The following is a 24,498-nucleotide window of genomic DNA, read 5'->3' on the forward strand; positions in this document are numbered from 1 at the left end:
GTATTTTTATTCTGATCTTTTGTGCAAATTAATGCATGGATGATTACACAGTTAGAGCCAGTAAATCCATAACATTTGTTAAAACATATAACAATAGGATGTAAAGTATAAAAAATATGACAAGATATTGTAATTGCAGAGTGGTTAAACCATGTCAAACATTTAGAGAATGAGCCAAAACTAAAGACTACTTACTTATTGAGTGAATAATAATCAGCTAATAATTTGTATATAGAAATGTGGCTTGCAGCTTTTAAGGTTGCCACATTATGGATAAGTCTCCAAACTGAAAACTTAAGTAGACATTCAACAACATCAGAGACAACAAAATAAAAACACAATGTTAGAAATACTCCAAGTCTGGCAGAATCTGTGAAGAGAGAAAGTTAACACTTCAAGTTATTAACCCTGCCAAGATTCAGTTCTGTTTTTCCAGAAATTTTCTCCAGCCAGATGCTGGTAGACCACCTGCATTTTGAGCGTTACACTGATTAGTTGTAGTTTAGCTTTTGGATGAGAACTTAATTCGGGAGAGGTGGAAGCTGGAGGGGACAAAGGACACTAGCCTGAGGAACTGCTGCAGAGATGTCCTGGAACTGTGATGACTGATCTACAACAACCACAACCATTATCACATCTACCAGACGTGATGTCAACCTGTGCAGACCTCTTTCTGCCCCATGCCTGATGACCACTAATTTTAAGGAAAATGTGAGGACTGCAGATGCTGGAGAGTCAGTCGAAAAGTGTGGTGCTGGAAAAGCACAGCAGGTCAGGTAGCGTCCGAGGAGCTGGAGAGTCAACATTTCAGGCATAAGCCCTTCGTCAGGAATGTGTGGTGGAGTGGGCGGCTGCTGAGATAAAATAGGAGGGGATGGGGACAAGGTAGCTTGGAAAGCGATAGGTAGATGCAGGTGGGGGTGATGGGTCAGAGTGGATAGGTGGGAAGGAAGATGGATAGATAGGACAATTCAAGAGACAGTGCTTAGTTGGAGGGTTGGATCTGGGGTGAGATGGGGGAGGGGGGGAAGGGAGTTGAGGAAACTGAAATCAGCATTGGGACCCTGCAACTGCATGAGATCAAGGCAGAAGATGAGGCGTTGTTCCTCCAGACATCTGGTGGCTACAGGAGGCCAAGGACTTTCATTCCTTGGTGCAGTGGGAGGGGGAGTGAAGTGGTCAGCCACAGAGTAGTGAGGTTGTTTGGTGCTTGAGTCCTGGAGATGTTCTCTGAAACATTCCGTGAGTTGGTGTCCTCCCCAATGTAAGGAGACCACAGCTACCTGGGACCACGCTAGGACTGCAATTTCCCCTCCTACATGGTCATCAATGCCCTGCAGTGCATGTCCTCCATTTTCTGCACCTCTGCCCTTGAACCCCATCCCTCCAACCACAACAAGGATAGAACCCTCCTCATCCTCACCTTCCATCCCACCAATCTCTGATTACAACACATCATCCTCCACCATTTCCGTCACCCAGATTCCACCACCACCTGACATATATATATATATATATATATATATATATATACCCATCCCTTTTAAGCATTCCGCAGAGACCTTTCCCTCTGCAACTCCCTTGTTAGGTCCATGCCCCCCATCAACTTACCTTCTAGTCCTGGCACCTTCCCTTGCCACTGCATGAAGTGTAAAACCTGTGCCCTCACCTCTGTCCAAATGCCCGAAGGATCCTTCCACATCTGACCGATGTTCCTGCACATCCAAACACCTCATCTACTGTGTTCGTTGCTCTTGATGTGGTCCCCTCTACATTGGGGAAACAGGACGTCAACTCGCAGGATGTTTCACAACATCTCTGGGACACACTGACCACTTCAGCTCCCCCTCCCATTCCTCCAAGGATATGCAAGTCCTGGGCCGCCGCATCTGCCAAATCCTGGCCACCTGATGCCTGGAGGAAAAACTACTCCTCCTCCCCTCTGCGACCCTCCAACCACTCTGGATCAATGTCGATTTCACCTGTTTCCTCATATTCCCCCTCTGCCCTCCCCCGCCTCATCCCAAGTCCAACCCTCCAACTCCGCACTGTCATGCTGAACTGACCCACTTATCCATCTTCTTTCCCATCTATCTGCTCTGAACTATCACCATCACCCTCCCATCTGCTTCTACCTATTGCCTTTCATGCTATCTTCTCCTTTTTCGCCCCCCCCCCCCATTTATTTCTCGACCCTTTCACCCCCACATTCCTTATGCTTGAGATGTCTACTTTGCTGCTCCTTGATACTGCCAGACCCGCGTGTTTTTCCAGTGCCACACCTTTTGACTACCACCAATTTTAGTCTTGCTCAAACTCCTTGATGCTAAAATTTTGTTAAACATAACCTTGATGTCAAGGATAAACACTCTCTCCACACCTCCTGGAATTCAGCTCTTTTTCTTGTCGATGTTTGTTTGAACAAAGGCTGTAATGACATCAGGAGCTGAGTGGTCCTGGCGGAACCCAGGCTTGGTGTCACTGAGCAGGTTATAGCTGTCTAGGTGCTGCTTGATAGCACTGGTGACCCCTTCCATCACCTCCCGGATGATCGAAGTAGACTAGGGTGGTAACTGGCTAGGTTGGATTTGTTCTGCTTTGTGTACAGGTCGTGTCTGGGCAATTTTCCACAGGCCAGGTAGATACCAGTGTTGCATCTTGGACAGGGGAGTGGCAAGTACTGGAGCATGTGTCCTCAATACAACGACTAATATTGTCAGGGCCCATAGCATTTGCATTATCCAGTGCCTCCAGCTGTACCTTTGATATCTTGTGGGCAGAATTGGTTGAAGACTGCCATCTGTGATGATGGCACCTCTTGTGGACAAAGATTGTTGCAAACACTTCACTTCAGTCTTGTCTTTTTCATTGTGCTGGGTTCTCCCATTATTGAGACAGGGTATATTTGTGAAACTTCTTCCTCCAGTGAGTTACTTACCCACCATCATTCATGACTGGATGAAGCAAGGCAGCAGAGGCCAGATTTGATGTCTGGTTACTTAACTACATTACTTTAGTCTGTCTACCACATGCTGCTTATGCTGTTTGGCATGAAAGTCATCCTGTTTAGTAACTCCACCAGGTTGCACCTCATTTTAGGTATGCTTGGTGCTGCTCCTAACGTGGACCCTCCTTTGAAGCAGGGTCGCTCCCCTGCCTTGATGGGACTGGTACGTTTGGGGATATGCCATGCAGTTGTAGATTGGGGTGCAGATGGCTGATGCTTATGGTTCAAAGCCCATTATGAATATGTGGTCTGAGCTGCTCGATCTGTTCCAAGTATATCTCATCTAACATGGCAATTGTGCCACATAGCAGGATAGGCAATACCTAACCTAATGGTGACCACAACCACAGTCTAGTGTTCTAAGCACATTTGGTTCATTAATGTCATTTTCAGGGAAAGGAATCTGACATAATTTGGCCTGACTTGCACAAAAATCCAGACCCACAACACAGTGCTGCCTTAGAGCAGCATGGTGGCTCAGTGGTTAGCATCGCTGCCTTGCAGTGCCAGGGACCCAGGTTCGACTCCTGCCTCTGGCAACTGTGAGTGGAGTTTGCACATTCTCCCCGTGTCTGTGTGGGTTTCCTTCTGGATGCTCTGGTTTCCTCCCACAATCCAAAGCAGTGCAGGTTAGGTGAATTGGATATGCTAAATTACCCATCGTGTTAGGTGTATTAGTTAAGGGTAAACGGGTTACTTTTTGGAGAGTTGGTGTGGGCTTGTTGGGCTGAAGAGCCTGTTTTCAAACTGTAGGGAATCTAATCTAATCAAATCAAACAGTTTGACTCTTAGCTGCCATCTGAAGCAGCCCTAGCAAGCCAGTCAGTTGAAGTAGCAATTAGGGATGGGTCATAAACGTTGGCCCAGCCACTGATGCCCACAACCCTTGAATGAATTTAAAACAAGACTTGGTCTCCATATGAATTGTGCAGCGATTTACTTTTAATACTTATTTGGACAGATGTGGAAGGAAAGTTGGTGTCAATGAAGTCGAGCACGTTTTTTCCTCCTTGCGTATACTTGCACAGTGGAAGGACTTGGAAGGAAGCTCGTCAACAGCCTTTCATGCTCTAGATATTCAGGTCCAGCACAACTGCCAGATCTAAATGAGACGTTTTTACAAAGGTGTTATCCACCATGATGCTGATATCTCTTCCATTGTATAGACTGTAACCCCCTATCACTGTGGCTATTTTAGCTTTTTTGTGAAAAATCTAAGCCTGAGATCAGGTCTGGTTTGGAGTGAACTCCAGCATTGTACACCTAGAGTTATAAATGGCAAAGCAAGATTGTTCAGACTGTCACCTTTTATGTCTGGAAAAACATTACAAGAAGGACAAGAGCAAAACTCCCTTCAACCCCCTTCAGTGGATTTCAGAAGTGCCATGCTGAAGCTGAAGTTTATATTTGTCTAGATTAATACAGACTAAAAATTGAAGTTCTTAAAATGAAGGCAAACAAATTAATAGATGAAATAAAACAAAAACTTTAAGTTACAAACATTGAGAAGGAAGAAATTGACTGTTTTGTCAATGCCTTGCAGTGCAGAATACTTAAAATATTTCATTCCTTCATCAATATTTAAAAAAAATGTAATGGTCTTATCATAGTGTAATGGTAGGTTCTGATTTTGTTTTATTTTAAGGTGTAGTTAAGATACAGTCTTACACATTCCGCTTTTATCTGAAAACAATTATGTTGAACCAACAATGCAATCTGAAATATCTAATAAAAGGTGATTTCGCGGAGTAGGTAGATTTTAGCATGTCCAAGGAAGTCTCAAGCAATGATGGTGCTGGAGAATACAGTTAGAGTTGGTCAGAACTAAACCATGGAACAAGTTTCTTCCATGGCCTGGAGTTGGCATCAAATACAGTTTTATAGAAAGCAAGCAACTAGAACAGCTCCTCAATTGTCATGTTGAAATCTTGACCAGAACTACTTTTATATCTTAGAGGCAAATTTGCTCTGCAAGATACCAGAAAATGGTGAACCAAAGTAACTGTTGATCATGACGTGAGAGAGGCCTCCTGATCTGCTGTGGTAAACGAGACATCTTGTATCTTGCTGAACAGGAATGCGATGCAAGGCCTAGGATTAATACCTTATCTAAAAGGATATACTTTTACTTCCAGCAATATTGGAATTGCAAAGCCTAGACTTTGTACTGATTCCTGAAATACTATTTGAGTGAACACCTTATGGCTTGTGGACAGTTTGCAATTTAGCAGATGACTTGCATTTATAAAGTGCTGTAGTAGCTAGGGAAATCTTTATCATGGATGTGTGGATATCGAGTCTGGTGGAAAAAAGTAGCTTAACTGGGATGGTGAAACCATGATTGAAAGGGAGAGTTACCTTTTGTTAATGAGGGATACAAATGGCAAGGCACAGTAGGGAAACAAAAATTAGAGGGCAGAAGAGCAAGTAGTGTTTGGATTGTTTTTATTTATCATATGATTCGAATACTTAAACTCTTCTGAAGATCAGAGTTTCATTCCTGGCAACGCGTGCACTCTACTCATAAATCACAAGCCCCTTATTAAACCCCCAGAGACCCAAAAAATCAGCAATCCACCCAGAATACAAATATTTCATCATTTGTGCATTTTTCAGTTTTTATTGTTGTTAACTTGAGTTCAAACTAGGTACACAATTTTTCAAAAGTTCAAATGTCATTATGCCTGTCTTCACTCTAAGCCAAGCTGACTGCAAAAAGACCAGTTTCTCATTTAGTTGCAAAGCTAATGAGGTCATCTTACCACAAACATCAAGTGTAGCCCAAAGTAACAGGCATTACATCAAATGTATTTGCTGAAGAGTGACAAATGGATTTATATTCAATTCTTTCTAGCTCTCACTGAGTCACACTGAATACATTAATCAGTTTATCATTGCTTCTATGTAAAATTAACAATTTTCTAAATATATAATATTTGTTAAAGCATGCTTTTCTTTAGTTATGGCTTTGAAGCCAACGAGACAGAAGTTTCAAAGGAAGGAGGACATTAACTATAATTTTCCAAAGTTATCCCATATCTTCAAATTGAAAACATTTATTTACTCTGCTTAAGAAATTAGTCAAGGAAAATGAAAACAATTAGTTGAACAACAACTATTGGGCAATAGTTTATCTATAATCAAAGGTATGGTGACTGAACATCTTGTTAATTTTCAACTGATCAAAGAGCATCAGCATGGGCATAAAGAGTAGATTATGTCTAACAAATCGGACACAAGTTTTTAGAAGTACTGAACAAAGAAATTGGACAGGGCAATGTCTATCAGTTTTATTTACATGGGTTCCAGAAGGCATTCCATAAAGACCCTTTTTAAAAAGCAATTGGATAAAGCTGAGTTCATTGAAACAGTGTGGCAGAGGAGGGATCTTGAACTGTTGCTGTAATAGGTAGAATATGACTGACTGGTCGTGTTCCACATGATTTGTGTTGGGGTTCAACTATTTATTGCGTTTATTAATAGTTTAAATGGCCATATATCGAAGTTTGTTGATGACATAAATGTTGTCAGTATTGGAAGCTATGCAGCTTTATATGTCCCATACAAAGGGTTATTGATAGGTTTAAGGGAGTAGAGAAAGTTGGTGAATCAGATTCAAAGTATGTAAAGGTGAGGTTATCCGCTTGGAATCTGAAAAGGATCAACAGACTACCTACGAAGTGGTGAAAAGCTAGAAACAGTGGAGGTCCAAAGAGACTGAGGGGTCCAAATATTTGAAATGTTACTGGAAGGTACAGAATATTCAAAGACCAAAAGAATACTGGCCTTTATAGTTAGAGGATTAAAGAGATAAGACTTGTACAAAGTCCTCGCAAAACCACACTTGGGGCAATTTGAGGAGTTCTCTGCATAACACCTTGAAGGATGTATTGATTTTGAGAGAACATTTTCTAAAAATTGCCAGAACAATACCTGATCTCCAAAGGTGAAAGGAAAAATTAAGATTGTACTGATGGGAGAATGGGCAACCTTTCAAATGAACATCAGTTACAGCAGCACTTCATTGATCAAGCTGGTCCGGTCCTAAAAGACGTAACTGCTGTACTGGGTTTGTGGCAGTCAGTGAGAGCCAACAAGAGGAAAAACACACTTGACTCCATCCTTACCAATCTGCCTGCTGCAGATGCAGCATCAGTAAGAGTGACAACTGTACTGTTCTTATGGAGACAAAGTCCTGCCTTCACAGAGAATACCCTCTTGTGCTCTGTGGCACAATCAGTGTTAAATGGGACACAGTAGGAACCCATGAGGTGCTGTGAGCCATCAACAGCAGCAGAATTGTATGTCAGTACAAATTGGCAACCTAAAGGCTTGGTATATCACCTACTCAACCATTACCCTCAAGCCAGGAGGGTCACCCTTGTTCAACGGAGAGTGCAGAAGGCGCACTACCAGACATAATAAAAATGAAGTATCAAACTGGTGAAGCTACCAAGCAGGACTAGAATGCCAAACAGCGATCAAAATTCCAGAGCTGAGGTGAGTGTGACAACCCTTGACATCAAGGCTACTTTTGACTGAGTGTGGCTTCAAGGAGTTCTATCAAAACTGGCATCAATGGGAATTGGGGCAAAATCCATGCTGGTTGGAGTCATACCTGGCACATAGTGGCTGTTAGAAATCAGTTAACTCTGTTCCAGGGCATCTCTGCAAGAATTTCTCCGGGTAGTATCCTAGAACCAGCCATCTTCAACTGATTCATTAATGAACTTGCTTCTATCATAAGGTCAGAAGTGGGGATGTTCACCAGTGAAATGCACAATACTCAGCACCATTCGTTAATCCTCAGATATTGAAGCGGTCCATGTAGAAATGCAACTGGATCAGGGCAATATCCAGATTTGGTTTGACAAATGGCAAGTAATATTTTCTCCACGTGCCAGGCTACGACCATCACCAGTAAGAGACAATCTCGCCACTGCCCCATGCCCCACTATCAACATCCTAGGGTTACTATTGACCAGAAACTCCACTGGACTCCCTGTATAATGCAGTGGCTACAAGAGCAGGTCAGAGGTTATGTCAAGATGAATGTGTTTTATTTTATTCATACCGGACATTCATGATCATGGGGCTAAGTATACAGCAATTATTGAGAACTGATACAGTGAAATGTACACTTCTGAATTTGTGGAGTGTTGACTTTATGCAAAAAGCATTCTTGAATAAATTACACAAATCACATGTTCATAGTCACACCTATGTCTGAGGTTACAAAGGAATCTCTCTTTCTCAAACATCCCCCTTGCCTGAGGCATGGTGACCCACCATGAATAGTGTCTCTCAAGACAGATCAGCTGTATGGTGGTAAGGCTGTTGACTTTACCTTCGTGTTGATCCTAGAAGAAAGTAGTCATTTCAAAAAAGCAAAATTGTATTTTGTACATCAGATTTCAAAAATCTGATATTGTTTAAAGACTATCTTTTTGAAAGTGACTGCTTACGACATTGTAACGCAATCGAGCAATTTTACATTAAGTGAGCTTGATTTATGGAAGATGATGCTTGCATCACACACCACGTTTGTTTATTCTTAGAAAGAAAAGTAGCATAGTGACAGTATTGCAATGTGAATCCAAACAATTGTTGGAACAGAATTGTGTACCTGAAATGATCTTGGGGTATATGATGCTTGGACACAGGACTCAATTATGAATGCATTGAAATGCTTCAAGAGCAACCTATGAAGAAAGGGCAAGTTGAATATTTTTCTAATGTCAGTGTGATGCAGTGGTAGTTTGACCTCTGAATGTAGAGAGTTCATTGTTAAGACCCTTTGCATTAAGTACGCCAATGTGAATCTACAATGTCTTGGTCAAGTACTGCAGAGAACAAATGAATAAATGCAATGTTCCAATATTGCCTGAAAATGCTCACCAAAGCCACAATAGTTTTGTGTTGATGGCTCTGAGTGATGTTCCATGTGAAATGGTATTGCTGTGGTAATTTTCAGTTGTTTGACAACAATTGAAGCTATGCAGTTTACAAAAGCTAAGATGAATAAATCGACTCCGTATCTCTGTAGCTGTGTTTACTGGAGTGATGAAGTTAAGATTCTCTGCTGTTGACACTGATGTTGACACTGCTACAGTCCTTCAATCTATGTGGCTGCTAGGTAACCACCTGAAAAGTAGATGTCTGCAAGTGGAATTTAAAGTGGCATGCTTTTGATCAGGCTGCAGTCACCACTTTATTCCTGATGAAAGGCTTTTGCCCGAAACGTTGATTTTGCTGCTCCTTGGATGCTGCCTGAACTGCTGTGCTCTTCCAGCACCTCTAATCCAAAATCTGTTTTCCAGCATCTGCAGTCTTTGTTTTTACCCTGCAATCACCACCAAGACAACTCATTCTTTTCCAAATCCATAGGTGTAGTGCAATTGATATTCTCTTACACTAAACTATGATGGAAGTGTGGCAACAAATATGTGAACAGTATTCTGATTTCAAACTTTTGTGGCAATAGTTCAGACGCATTCTATTCAGACAGTGATTTGGTGAATTCTGCCCTTTAAAGATGACCAGTTTTGAAAAATGTTCATTCTTGACATTTGTGCAACATTCCAGGCACCAAGTACTGACTATGAACATGGATTTAGCCTCATGACCTCTGTTATTTCTAAATCCAGAAATAAATCAAATCGGCAACTTGATCGGAATTGAGTCATGTAAAACCTGGATACATATACAATCGCTGGGCAGCTTTTTAAAAAAAAAAGACGTGTGCTAAGCTGCCTGCAAAAGAATGAAGAAATTATTAACATCACCTTTTTGGTCATTCATTTATATTTTGCATGCGTAGCATCACCACTGAGTCCCCAGATGACTGAACTGAGCAGCCAATTTTTTGTTTTATCAGGTAAAATAACTGTAATTGTAAAATTTTTAAACATCATTTTTGTGGGATGTGGGTGTCACTGGCTGTGCCAGTATTTATTCCTCATCCCTAGTTGCCTTTGAAGGTGATGGTGAGCTGTCTTCTTGAACTTCTGCAATCCACCTGCTGTGGGTTGACCCACAATGCAATTAGGGAGGGAGTTCCAGGATTTTGACCCAGCAACCGTGAAGGAACAGCAATACATTTCCTAGTCAGGATGCTGAGTGGTCTGGAGGGAAACTTGAAGGTGGTGGTCTGCCCTTGTCCTTCTAAACGGAAGTGGCCATGGGTTTGGCAGGTGCTGCCTGAGGGACTTTGATGAATTTCTGCAGTGCACCTTGTAGATAGTATACACTGCTGCCACTGAGTGTCTGTGGTGGAGGGAGTGAAAGCTTGTGGATGCTAATCAAGCTGGCTGTCTGCGCCTGGATGATGTCAAACTTCTTGCATGCTGTTGGGGCTGCACTCTTTCGGGCAAGTGGAAAGTATTCCATCCCACTCCTGACTTATGCGTTGTAGATGGTGGACTGGCTTTGGGGAGTCGGGAGGTGAGTTACTTGCCACAGTATCCCTAACCTCTGACCTGTTCTTGAAGCCACTGTGCTTTTGTGGTGAGTCCACATAAATGATAACCCCCAATATGTGCATTTTTAATACTGGTTAGCCACATTGCTATCTCCCTATGTCCTCTCCCTCGCGGGGGGTGAAATTGGTGAGAACCGTTGTGAAGTTTCAGGATCATGGTATTGAAATCAGCTTTGTTTGTCTGATGTTTCATGAGTTAATTTATGCTGAAGGTTTCCTTTCAACAGCTGACAACAAATGCATCTTTCTGCCATTGTTAATCCACCTCTGCTCAAGTGAATGTGAATGGTGCATTGGCCCTGAAGCAGCTAATTACACTGCATTCTGAATTGGCATGTTTTTATGTCAATGCAATCAACACATGTTTCTTTTAAACAAGTACCAGACAACTGGGTTGGAATGTATTAATAACTTCAATTGAGTCTTCGTCATTTAGTTGTGATTGGCACAAAGGCAGCTCAGACTGTGGAATCCTAATAGCTTTGTGATCTGGGCACAAGTTTTATTGGGATAGCCAGGTTTGACACTGTTTGTTGATTTAGAAAAACCGATTTCTTTCACGCGCTGTATTTCAGGCAAGTCTGAATAAAGAAGAATGTCTTGCAAAGTTGTTCAACTTTACTGTCAAGTACAATGTATTGTATAGGACATGCACATGCATTGCTGTTGTAAAGGACTGTTAATTTATGGGATTTTAATTTTGGACCTGCTATATATGATTAACTATCATTTTGATTTGGCTTGGCAACATTTTGTATACATGGCGTGCCAATTCAGATCACTGGGGTCCCTATCTCATGGGATTGACCTCACCCACCTTCCAAGGTTTGCTTGTTAAGTTGTGATACACTTTTAATGAAAGCCATAAAACTAAAATCATTTCTGATCTCTCTCTCTCTCTCTCTCTCTCTCTCTCTCTCTCTCTCTCTCTCACACAGGGGTCTTTTTATTACAATCCATGACCGTGGACATATTGCTACACTTCTGAAGTCCTGGCCTGAGAATGATATTTGGGTATGTTTTGAGTTGCTGTGTATTTACTGAAACCTTGTGTCTTTTGGCTTTTCTCTTTGCTGGTTTCCCCACGGGACATTTTCTCACAATGCCGTAAAGGCCAGGCAGGCAATCTGTCCGCAAGTCACAATTGTTAACACATGAACTTCAAGTCCATACAAGGGTGTGACTCATCTATTCATTTGGCTCTGGTGGGGAGATACTATAGACCTCCTTTCTGTGGTACAGTGCATAGAATTCCAGAATACTCTACAGCACACTGTGTTTTGGCATAGTTTAGCTGGTGAGAAGTTGCAAAATTGTGAAGAGTAGGATATCTTTTCTGAAAAGATGAGATTAATAATAACTATTTGTTTGATTTCTTGCCTGAGCTTACTCACCTATCTATCCCAAAATGAAGACAGCTGAAAGTGCAGTCAGCTGGGGTCTTCTGAAAATAAGTACCTTTTTTTTTTATCTCCCACTCCTGGTCTTATTCCAGTGACCTTTCGCACCCTACACCACTGACACTCAGTAACAGCAATGTGTACCATCGACCTGATGCAACAAGGCTCCTCCAACAGCACTTTCCAAACAGACCTTAGCTAGCTGGAAGGTCAAGGCAGCAAGTGCATGCTCCTCTCCCTGCCACACTGACCAGCAACTATATCACTGTCCCTTCACTGTCACTGACGCAAAAACCTCAGACTCCTTTCCAAATGGAACATTAAATGTCCTTGTTCCATGAAGACTGTGGTGGTTCGAGAAGGCAGCTCACCAACTTCTCCAGGGCAGTTGAAGATGGGCACCAAATGCTGACCTGGCCTAAGACACCCATATCCCATGGACACTCATTTTTTTAAAGAAAAACTCCTTTTCATTTGTTTGCGAGAGGTTAAGATTAGGTTCACGGTGAAACAGGTGCGTGAGTCTATTGCTTGTTAGGTGGTCTTGATTTTCACATGAATGTAGTTATTCAGGTGTGATAATACAGGGCTGCTGACCCCTGTCGTCGATCAGGAGTTAGCAGTAACTATGAGAGGGAAGGGATTTGAAATTGAATCACAAGCAGGGTGTTTCAATTGTAGGGTTAATTGTGTGTAATAGTCACGAATCCTAAAGTAATACCTATTTTTGACAGGTTTTTGGCTTCAAATACATTCGCTATATTGTAGTCAAATAACCACTTTATCCATTGCTTGTGCTAACTGCAAAGATGAGTGTCAGAGAAACTGAACCACAAGGTTCATCACCTTCCACTTTCAATTTAAAATTTAACGCCCCTTAAATAATTTTTCACTTGGCTTATGAACTAAAACTTTTCAATGGAAATGATTGCTGTAAACTGAATTGTGAATCACATTCCCATTGCCTCACCCAGACTTCACCCTGGGATTCTCAGTTATATCCTGACTCCACAGGTCACCAGTGGAATTCTCAAGGAAGCAACTACCTTGATCCAAGTCCAATGGAATCTCTGCCAGTTATGTTGAGACCTTGCAAAATTTCTGTACTTGTATATTTTTCTTTTTTTCCTAATCGAAGGACCATCAATTAACTGTTTGGATAGGTTTCTAACTATCTGGTCTCCAGAAACATTTTTCAAAGCCAAGCTAAGATGAAGAGCAGTGACAAGTGTTGTTTCTAACTCCCCTCCCCTCCTCTAACATATGTTTGAGATTAAGAATTCAGGTTGTCTTTATTATGTTGATGAATGATTCTGCTGCTATCATATATAAATCTTGCCTTTGTCTCTAACTCTCTATTTGCTATTTGTCAAGGCTATTGTCATCACAGATGGAGAACGTATCTTGGGTCTTGGAGACCTTGGGAGTTATGGAATGGGCATTCCAGTCGGTAAGCTAGCACTCTACACCACATGCGTTGGAATGAATCCCCAACAGTGTTTACCAGTGATGTTAGACGTTGGCACTGATAACGAGGTAAAACAATGACCTATGTTACAATTTTACAGCAGTATATTGTCTGACTTTTTGGTTTTATTTTCAGTGGAGCCCTTTCATTAGTTCAAGATTATCAATGTACAACAAATCAAATACACTGCCTGTCAAATCGTAACAGTGCAATTTTTATATGCAAAGCTTCCAGCAAAAATGTCCGTCCTGAGGGAATTCTTTTCCAGCATCATTGTCTGGCATGTTGATTTAGACTTGGGCTGAACACACAATTTAATGTGTGCACTGAATTATCAGATAATGATCAGTGCTCTGATATTAAGGCCAACTGAAAGAAGTGTTTGCATCAGTGTGATGGTTGCGCTGACTGTAGAGATGAACCAAGAAAATCGAATATGTAATAAACCAAAATTGCCGGTTATGAGAAGGAATGATCACATGGAGGAGCTGCGGGATGTAATGAGGCAATGGAAAGGTTTGAAATTTTAAATTGTATGCGCTGTAGTTGGACCATGAGAACAAGATAATAGTCGACCATAAATTAATGCAACAGAGAATGTAGGCAATTGAATGTCTGACATGTTAGTACGGAGAATAGAAGCTGAGCAAGGACGACAAGGAAAAAATTTGAGTATAGGAGAGATTGAAGTGTGGATTAAAAAAATCTATATTCCTTCAGGGTCCAAATGCTGGCATCATCAAGGGATGGAAGTGAGGTTGTAATTGTTGGCTTAACTGGGAGCTCAGCATTCCAGCTCATTGCTGAAATGGAAAGACCCCATGAATTGAAGATGGTGCAAGATGGGCAATTTTAATAATAAAAAAATCCTGTTACTTTTTTCAATATTAGGGACTGAAAAAATTGGCAATCTCGTCCAATAGTTTTCCCATCATCCATCATCCTGGTAGGTTGAGGCAAGAGAACTGCTCTTTGCATCTTGATGTTGGATACTTGGCCTCTGAGCTGGAGCTTAAAGTCTAAACATATTTGGATGCAAATGAAAATAGAACTAAAGTGGCAATTCCTTTGCTGTCTTATCTATAGCTCTTCAATTGATTTGATTGATTCAGAGTTTAAGCCTTTGAGATTACTGAGATGTTTAAAACAGTAATCTGTTAGTATGTTATAGTTCAGCTCGTTAGCATTGTGTCAGTCAGGATGTAGGAACTTAAATTCACATACATTTTTAATACTGACACAGTTTTATGATTGCCTTGGGCTAGCAGAAATCTGAGAATTGTGCTGAGCTCATATTTGACTCTGCTGCAATTGCCCTGTTTCTCTTCTTGCTATTAAGAGTTAATATCCCACTGATCCTTCAGGATTACAATCAATACTTTATACTCCTAAGATTATTTCAGGTGTACATTTAGATTGGATGTTTTTCTCTTATTATCTTGCCAGCATGCTCTTGGTACTGACTACCTAAAAAGACAACTATTCAGGATAAAGCAGTCAACTTGATGGCACCCTATCTAACTCCTTTTAACTTTAACTGCCTTGACGTGTATGATCTACATGATATACTGCAATGACCCATCAACTCTCCATAGACAGTACCTTCCATACATGTAACCTCTGTTACCTGGAAGGATGCATGGGAGCACTGCCATCTGAATTTCCCCTCCAAGCTACACACCAAGCCTGGCTTGAGATTATATCACTGTTTCTTTTAATGTCAGAGTCAAAATCCTGGAACTCCCTTCCTAACACCACTATGGGTACACATCAGCAACAAGGACTCGGGAGTTTGAGAAGGCAGCTCGCCACGAGCTTTGTCAGCGCTGGGATTAAATTCTCGTCCAATGATACCCACATCCCATGAATGAATACATTTTACAAACAAACATTGACTGTTTTTTAAGAAATTGCCTCCTGACTTCCCAAAGCCTGTCCATCATCTTGAAGACACAAGTCTGATGGAATACTCCCCACTTGCTTGATTTGTGCAGCTCCAACAACACTCTAAGCTTGACATAATCTAGGACAAAGCAGCCCACTTGATCAGCATCCACGCCCTCCACTATCCACACTGCAGTTACTACCGCAAGATGCGTTGCAGAAATTCACCATGACCATTCTTATGTCAAGGGTGTGGTGCTGGAAAAGCACAGCAAGTCCCGCAGCATCTGAGGAGCAGGAGAATTGACATTTCGGATATAAGGCCTTCATCAGAAATTCTGACTCTGATCTCCAACATCTGCAATCCTCACTTTCTCCCATGACCACACTTGCCTAAAGGATAAGGCCAGTGGATACATGGAATGCCACCATATGCAATTTCTTCTCTAAACCTTGATGACTTAGAGTATGTCACTGTTCACTGAGTGGCTGGGTACATTCCTGGAGCTCCCTCGCTAACAGCATTGTGTGTTTGTCCCTGCGCCAAATGCCCTGCAGAGGTTCAAGAAGGCAGCACACCATGACTTTCTCAAGGGTAACCAGGGATGGGTAATAAATACTGGTTTAGCCACTTTTACTTACATTCCATGAGTGATTTAAAAAAAAAAGACTGCTTTGCATCCTTGACCAAAAGAAAAGTTAATATTTTGATGAAATCTGTAATGAGTTATGTAATCTTTACCAATTCAAGTCCATGTGTTACATTATTTAATCATTGGCCATTCATTTATCAGAATAGTCAATACTGAAAAGTACAAGGTGTAGATACAGGTATCCAGTTCCAGCCAATGGGTCTCTTGGCAACTTGCCCAAAATCAGAAGCCTAACAAATGTATAGGCAACAGCCAGCATGGACACTGCCTGTGTGCACTCAGACATATGAAGGGGTGCTTATGAAATCAGCACAAAATGCATCTGACTATAATGGTGCTGTTTTCAAGCTTGCTATTTCAGTTTATACTCCGTTAATCACCTATAGTTTAATATGTGTTCAATATGCATTGCAAATGGGAAGGGCTTGATTTTCTCTTTATGGTCTACTCAGACCACTCGCTGTCAGCCATAAGTCTCCCTTTCTGCAGACAGGCCTGCAACCTCAAAGTAGGAGAAGGGCAGCATTGACAGAGACAGAAAGACCCTTACCATGATCTACTTGACTTCGATTCTTCTAGGCTAGAGGGGACATCTCCAACATCTAACAATGAACTCCATGCAGTGAGAAAATCGAGGTAACCAATTCTGTGGCCAAAGAGGAGTGCAATGTATTCCCTTTCCAGTTGGAAGCAGGTGGTCCGGGTGTGTGGCTTCACTGGGCTCAATTTCATGGTGCAGGGTGTCATTGGTCACGTTTATGTATTTTGAAAGAACAATGTAGAAATTCAGAGATTCCCAACTGAAAAAGGTTCCCCAAGCTCCAAGTGCAATTGAATTGTTACATAGTGCAATGCACTTGTAAATATCTAATATTGTAGCAGCAGCCATGGTGCCTTACACTTTGCAGGTCCAACATACTAATAACACTTCAGATACATTCCTGAGTGGCTAATGGGCAGCAAGGGTCATCTTGAACAATTAGCTCATTACTGTGGTGCTCCACTGATATGGAGTGGGCATTGAGAGCCATAACTACATTCAAAATTTGATTGAGCAGACTATTGTGTTCTTGTGCAATGCTTTTACTGTCTAGACCCCTCAGTGAGAGCTCAGAGGTATGAGGCAGGGGTGTCACAATTCATCACTGTCTCTGTCTCTATCATAACCTCACCATGGCGTGGATATCCCTCACCAGGGATGGGAATGTGGGTGGGTGGGGATGGAAAAGTTGGAGTGGTGGCGGGGGGGGGGGGGGGGAAACAACTGATACGTCTCCTTTCTGGCCAGACTGGACTGTTAATGATCAGCTCCTTTGACTGCATTAACGCTGAACAGAACCTGTGTTCCCTAATCATCAGCTGAACCAAACCATGACAGTTCCTTGGCCACAGTGCTGAAACAAAATCCACTGCAAGCTGAGTAGTGTAAACCAACTCTATCCAACAAACTATTCAATATTTTAGAGCGGAAAATGTGTTGCTGGAAAAGCGCAGCAGTTCAGGCAGCATCCAAGGAGCAGGAGAATCGACGTTTCGGGCATAAGTCCTTCTTTGGGAATGAGGAGAGTGTGCCAAGCAGGCTAAGATAAAAGGTAGGGAGGAGGGATTTGGGGGAGGGGCGTTGGAAATGCGATAGGTGGAAGGAGGTTAAGGTGAGGGTGATGGGGCGGAGAGGTCAGGAAGAAGATTGCAGGTCAAGAAGGTGGTGCTGAGTTCGAGGGATGAGACTGAGACAAGGTGGGGGGAGGGGAAATGAGGAAACTGGAGAAGTCTGAGTTCATCCCTTGTGGTTGGAGGGTTCTTAGGCGGAAGATGAGGTGCTCTTCCTCCAGCCGTCGTGTTGCTATGGTCTGGCGATGGAGGAGTCCAAGGACCTGCATGTCCTTGGTGGAGTGGGAGGAGGAGTTGAAGTGTTGAGCCACTGGGTGGTTGGGTTGGTTGGTCCGGGTGTCCCAGAGGTGTTGTCTGAAACGTTCCGCAAGTAGGCGGCCTGTCTCCCCAATATTGAGGAGGCCACATCGGGTGCAGCGGATGCAGTAAATAATGTGTGTGGAGGTGCAGATGAATTTGTGGCGGATATGGAAGTATCCCTTGTGGCCTTGGAGGGAAGTAAGGGGGGAGATGTGGGCGCAAGCTTTGCATCTCTTGCGGTTGCAGGGGAAGGTGCCGGGAGTGGAGCTTGGGTTGGTGGGGGGTGTGGACCTGACAAGGGAGTCATGGAGGGAGTGGTCTTTTCGGAACACTGATTGGGGAGGGGAGGGAAATATATCCCTGGTGGTGGGGTCTGTTTGGAGGTGGCGGAAATGACGACAGATGATACGATATGTATATGGAGGTTGGTGGGGTGGTAGGTGAGGACCAGTGGGGTTCTGTCCTGGTGGTGATTGGAGGGGCGGGGCTCAAGGGCAGAGGAGCGGGAAGTGGAGGAGATGCAGTGTAGAGCATCGTTAATCACGTTTAGGGGGAAATTGCGGTCTTTGAAGAAGGAGGCCATCTGGGTTGTACGGTATTGAAACTGGTCCTCCTGGGAGCAGATGCAGCGGAGACGAAGGAATTGGGAATATGGGATGGCGTTTTTTACAGGGGGCAGTGTGGGAGGAGGTGTAGTCTAGGTAGCTGTGGGAGTCGGTCGGTTTATAGTAAATGTCCGTGTTGATTCGGTCGCCCGAGATAGAAATGGAGAGGCCTAGGAAGGGGAGGGAGGAGTCTGAGATGGTCCAGGTAAATTTGAGGTCGGGGTGGAAGGTGCTAGTAAAGTGGATGAACTATTAAACCTCCTCGTGGGAGCACGAGGCAGCGCCGATACAGTCATCGATGTAGCGGAGGAAAAGGTGGGGGGTGGTGCCGGTGTAGCTGCGGAAGATGGACTGTTCCACATATCATACGACAAGGCAGGCATAGCTGGGGCCCATGCGGTTGCCCATGGCTACTCCTTTGGTTTGGAGGAAGTGGGAGGATTGGAAAGAGAAGTTGTTCTATTCAATATTTCAACTCCTTTGAATTTGTCTTGTGTGCTTTGCTCTTTTCACTGCACCTATGCAATGTGATGTACCTCAGTGACTGGCATGTTGCTGATTTTCTGTTGGAGGAGACTGCAAATGGGCATGTACGAGACCCAACTGTGCACTACACTACCTTATTCTGTGGTGAGTGGATGCAGGCTGGGATAAGATTAAAAGCAGAAAAAGGTTCTCCTCTGTTCTCCACGTAGTGCCAAATTTTTGTTATCTTCCAAGCCAAATTTGCTAGCTACGTGACTGCCAACTTGGAACAGTACATTTTCCTCTTCGGAGGTTCAGGTTATTTTTAAGACATGCTGGCTAGTCAAACCTTTTGATGCTTACTGCCAGTAAACAGTAGAGTTATTGTTCAAACAAGCAACAGCACCATGTTATATACCATGTATTACACTAAATGGATAGAGGTTAAGACCATCACTATCCCAGTGGATCTGCTGCCTAATGGGCAATTTTAAACAATTATTTTAATTTTTATTAAACAAACTGGTGTAATTATATACTGATTAGGAAGAATCTACCTCACCTTGGGACATTGTTTAACAACCTAATTCATGTAAATTGACTGGTCAAACTATGTCCTGTATGAGTGTGTCATTGTGCAAACACAGGAACATTGGCTGTAGTGGAAAGTTGTTTTTCAGCTTGTTGTCAATCTGGGTCAGATTTTTCTCCACAATAAATTGCTGATTACAAGTCATTAAATAATTTCAACTTTCTCTTTTGATTAGTCATGATGACTTGTGCAGATACCAGAAGAAACTGTAATCATTTATCGGTCCTTTATCATTTAAACATAACAGCTGGCTTGACTTGATGTGGGTGTAACAGGAGCATTCCAAATCATTATTGGTTTGTTTTCTAATTTTCCAAACAAGAATGATCTCTTATCAAATAGTGAATAAAATACTTCGGAAAATTGCAGCCAGGGTTTGTTATAACCTCTACCTTGGCTAACATGGACCTAGTTTGTGATGTGGGATTCTGGAAGGGACAACAACATTAAGTAACTGGAAGCAGGCAGTATTCTGAAAAGCTTAAATACAACTGAGACAAAATACAATGCTCTGCTTCTGCTATTTTCTTTAAATCTGTGTAAATGAAGGCAGTACATGTTATTTAAAAAAAACTCAGACATTTTAGTTGTGACTTGAAGCAGGATTATTAATGATTGGTGGCTTTGGTTTCTGTTTTCCAGACAGTAATCTGAGTTTGTTGAAAAGAATGAATACCGTGGAAATAGGTGTGAAATTATTAAAACCGTAATTTCCTTTTCTTTGCCCATTTTTGCCTGTCCTCTTCATTTACAGTTATTGTAGTCCTTGTGTTGGATTTTGTTGGAAAGGTTTTGAAAACCGTGTTGATTTTATCCTTTGCAATATCATTTTACATGAATGTAAGTAACCATTCAGGAATTGTTCATTTATAAAGCGGTCATCAGTTCCACAATGCTGTTTGTGGCAGCATTTTTTACGTTATGACAGTGACGATGTTTCAAAAAAGGTATACATTGGCTTTGATTTTCAACAATTGTGAAAATGCAATGTAACTGCAAGACTTTCTTCCTTTGAATAACAATTTTTTGCTCTTTTGCTTATACGTATTTATTTTGTATATGTCAAAGCTTGTTAGTAGGATTACTTGATCACTAGATTTACCTGAATGAAAGCTATTTCCGCTCCAGAAGAAAGCTGCATTGAAATATGGACCATAGTACATGCACATTTTCTACACGGTCCTGTGATTTACATTTCTGACATTTCAAGGTTTCAATCTTCAATTTATTCAATGAGCTAGATTTAAAAAACTTGAAGTATGAAAAGAGTGGTGAGTGGTTAGCTTTCAGACTGGAAGGAAGTATACAGTGGGGTTCCCAAGGGACCTGTAGGAGAGAATTGCATTTCTTTATTGTTACAAAAACATGTGTAATAAAATATTAATTGGCTAGACATATCTCTAACATTTTAGGGACAACTTAGCAAAGCAAAAGGTGTTGGTTACAGCAACAATTATGTATTTACAAAGAGTCAGCTCTTGAATGGAGACAGAGTCCCCAATACTTGCAGGAAGGAAAAAAAAAGTCTCGTGAACCAATTTGGAAGCATTTTGAATGCATGGCTGGAGAGAACTTGCCACAACATTTGCTCTCATTGTCTGAAATCCCCCTTGATTGAATATCCACTGAAAGGTCTTAATACGTATATACTCCTGTGGTTGTCTGATGTGGTTATAAGTGTCAACAACCTTCTGCCCTCTGCAAGAGTGCCATTTGGGAGGAGGGGGAGGTGGTGGTTGTTGGGAAGAACGGTGAATGGGGATGTGTTTTATTTGCTGTCCACAGGTAAAACCTGGGTCTGGTGCAATGAGTTATCTGCAGACAATACCCCATGCTAAATCCCCAGCTCCTCAATGTATACTGACGACATCATATCCAGCCAGTTGAATCTGGAACAATCCCTGCCATCTTGAGATGAATGGAGTGACAGTCGATAAATCAGAATGGATGGATTTATGGAAGATGAAATTTGGAACATAGTGTTATGAAAGCCCATACTTTGATTCATTACAATTCTAAGGGAGCTATCGGAACAGCAGTAACTGGGATTTACTTCTATCTTTCACTCTTGAATAAATGAGAAACCACGAACAAATTAATGGAACGCCCATGAAGGGAACCTAAAGTTTGCATGAAGATATTATTGGGGTGGGGTACAGATGCTGAATTGCAGCTTGAAGCACTGAGAGCCACAGTAACCTCGAAAGAAGTTGGATGGTCAGAACGAACCACCAGCCATCTAGATGTCCAGTGACTCGCACCATGCAAGTGGGGTTGGTGACATAGTCATACAGCACGGAAACTGACCCTTCGGTCCAACTCATCTATGCTGACCAGATATCCAACCCAATCCAGTCCCACCTGCCAGCACCCAGCCTATATCTCTTCCAAACCCTTCCTACTCATAAACCCATCCAAATGCCTCTTAAATGTTGCAATTGTACCAGCCTCCTCCACATCCTCTGGCAGCTCATTCCATACACGTACCACCCTCTGTGGAAAAAGTTGCACCTTGGGTCTCTTGTATCTTTCCCTTCTCACCCTAAGCCTATGCCCTTAACATTCCCCAAAGATGGCCACCTTGGCAGTCGAGCCTTTCTCGTGCCAGTGACAGTGGAGCTGTGGGTCTCTGGAAACAAGTTCTTTGTGAAGGTTGTGAGCTTTCCCATCTCAACTACTGTCCAGTCAGTGCATTCCAGACCTCCTCCACTCTGAGTATAGATGTTTCCCTCCAACCCTCACTAAACATCCTGCTTTTCACTATAAAATTGTTCCCTTGTGCTGACCCTTAACTAGGGGGAAATGGCTGAGTTCTAATCACGCTGTTGTAGACAGTCATAGTCATACAGAACTTCTGTTTAATTCACCCATGCCAACCAGGTTTCCCAAACTAAGCTAATCCTATCTGCCTGCGTTTGGCCTGAATCCCTCAATCTTTGCTGTTCATGTACCTGTCCAAATGACTTTTGAAATGTTGTAATTGTACTCCCTTCTACCACTTCCTCTGGCAGCTTTGATCCATATGCACACCACTGTCTCTGTGTGAAAGAGTTACCCATGAGGTCCTTTTTAAAATCTTTCCCCTCACCTTAAACATATGCCCTCTAGTTTTGAACTACCCTACTCTAGGGAGAAGACCGTTGCTATTTACTGTAACTGTGCCCTTTATGATTTTAGAAACCTCCACAAGGTCACCCTGCTACGCTTCGGGGGGGGAAAATGTCTCAGCCTATCCAACCTGTCCTTGTAACTCAAATCTTCCAGTGTCAGTAACATCCTTGTAAATCTTTTCTGCACCCTTTCCAATTTAATAATATGCTTCCAAAGGCAGCGTGACGAGAAATGCACAGAGTATTCCAAAAGAGGTGTCACCAATGTCCTATACAGCACAACATGACATCCCAACTCCTATACTCAATGCTCTGACCAATGAAGGCAAACATGCAGAACGCTGCCTTCACTACCCTATCTACCTGTGATGTCACTTTCAATGAACTATGTACCTGCACCCCTAGGTCTCTTTATTCACCAACACTTCCTGGGGTCCTACCAAATACACCACCTCATGGACCTATCACTCTTTTTGGCCCATTGGTCCAACTGATCAAGATCCTGTTGTACTCTGAGGTAACCTTTGTCACTGTTCACTGCACCATCTATTTGGTATAATACTCAACCTTGCTAGCCATGGTTACTATATTCTCACCTAAATCACGTGTATAGATGACAAACAATGGACCAGCACTGATCGGGGAGATCACATGGGAACTGCACAGAGCTTTGGTTAGGCTACAGCCAAAGTACTGCACACCGTACTGGTCACCACACTATAGGAAAGATATGGCTGCACAGGAAGGAGTGCAGAGGAGATTGACCAGGATGTTGCTTGGGATAGAGAATTTCGGCTATGAAGAGGGTTTGGATAAGCTAGAGTTATTTTCTTTTGGAGCAGGAAAGGTTGAGTGGGGACCTGAGAGGCATATAAGTTGAATTGCACTAAACTGCACCATTCCGTGCAATAAAATGCACATAGTCAAATAAAATAAGGTACTTCCAGAAGTCAAAAGCCTGATTTAGAACAATTGAGGTAGTTCATGGAGTAAGCAAAATCACTTGAAATTTAAAATTGTAACGTTGCCTTTGCCTTGCTGATCAGTTTGCTTTATCTCCCATTTGTCTAACTTAGTTTTGATCATGTAACCATATAATCAGGAAGAATCGGGCTGTTTCCATCTTTATAAAGCCAACATATTTCAGAATTGCCAAATAATATTGTTGTTGAACTGCAGCCTTATAACCACTTTTATTGAACCTGTTTCAGCAGGTTCGAAAACACCAACTCAGCAAATTTGAATTGGACCTGGATCTCCTGGCCCAGAGGAAGGGGCACTACCACAGCACCAAGAGCCATTAATTATTGTTGAGCTGTTTGTTATTTTTGATCAAAAGTACCTAGATACTGATGGTCTTGCAGATAGTTTCCTAAACAGCTTTTAAAAATGTTATTACACACCTCTAGAGCAGGTGGCACTTGAAAGTAGGCCTCCTGGCACTTCATGTTGGTAATGTGGTGAGGTGATCGATATATCAATAGTACATCAGCTGCCCCTTGAAGTAATTTATTGTCTCTGGTTATCCGTGCTGATATGAGAATTGTGAAATAGTTTAATTTTATTTGTTTTTAAGTTCTTATCATATTGTAATTTATGTTGGTTTACATTCCAGATTTGGAAAACTCACTTGACATTTAAAATAGCACTCCTGTTGATTTCACTTTCCCTTCCTCCAGGTTAAGCTGACTTGTTTTTGCAGAGCATCAAGATAGAATTGATTACATCATCCCCCTTGAAGTTGATGCTGTTTCTTGTACTGAATCGATTCTGACTAAGATTGCATGAATATTGGCAGTTTTCACTTGTGAATCTTAGGCCTTTCTATAGCCTGATTCTCAAGGGTACCATGCAGTGTGTTCTGGTAGCTGCAATCCAGCTTCTGTTGATCAAAGGATTGACACAGGGTTTTCAAGCGTGTGA

General features: G+C 42.2%; 1 protein-coding gene across 1 annotated transcript in view; it reads left to right on the forward strand.

Annotated features, from left to right (window-relative positions):
- me1 (malic enzyme 1, NADP(+)-dependent, cytosolic) overlaps positions 1 to 24,498 on the forward strand; it is a 440,214-nt gene that overhangs the window by 183,611 nt on the left and 232,105 nt on the right. Inside the window, exons 4-5 of the mRNA XM_043685873.2 lie at positions 11,426 to 11,501; positions 13,262 to 13,423. Coding sequence (XP_043541808.1) covers positions 11,426 to 11,501; positions 13,262 to 13,423 — 238 coding nt within the window. The remainder of the gene's footprint in view (positions 1 to 11,425; positions 11,502 to 13,261; positions 13,424 to 24,498) is intronic.

This window comes from Chiloscyllium plagiosum, unplaced genomic scaffold (genome assembly GCF_037043375.1).
Source record: "Chiloscyllium plagiosum isolate Xiang-an unplaced genomic scaffold, Cpla_swu_hap1 HiC_scaffold_3, whole genome shotgun sequence".
Classification (NCBI taxonomy): domain Eukaryota; kingdom Metazoa; phylum Chordata; class Chondrichthyes; order Orectolobiformes; family Hemiscylliidae; genus Chiloscyllium; species Chiloscyllium plagiosum.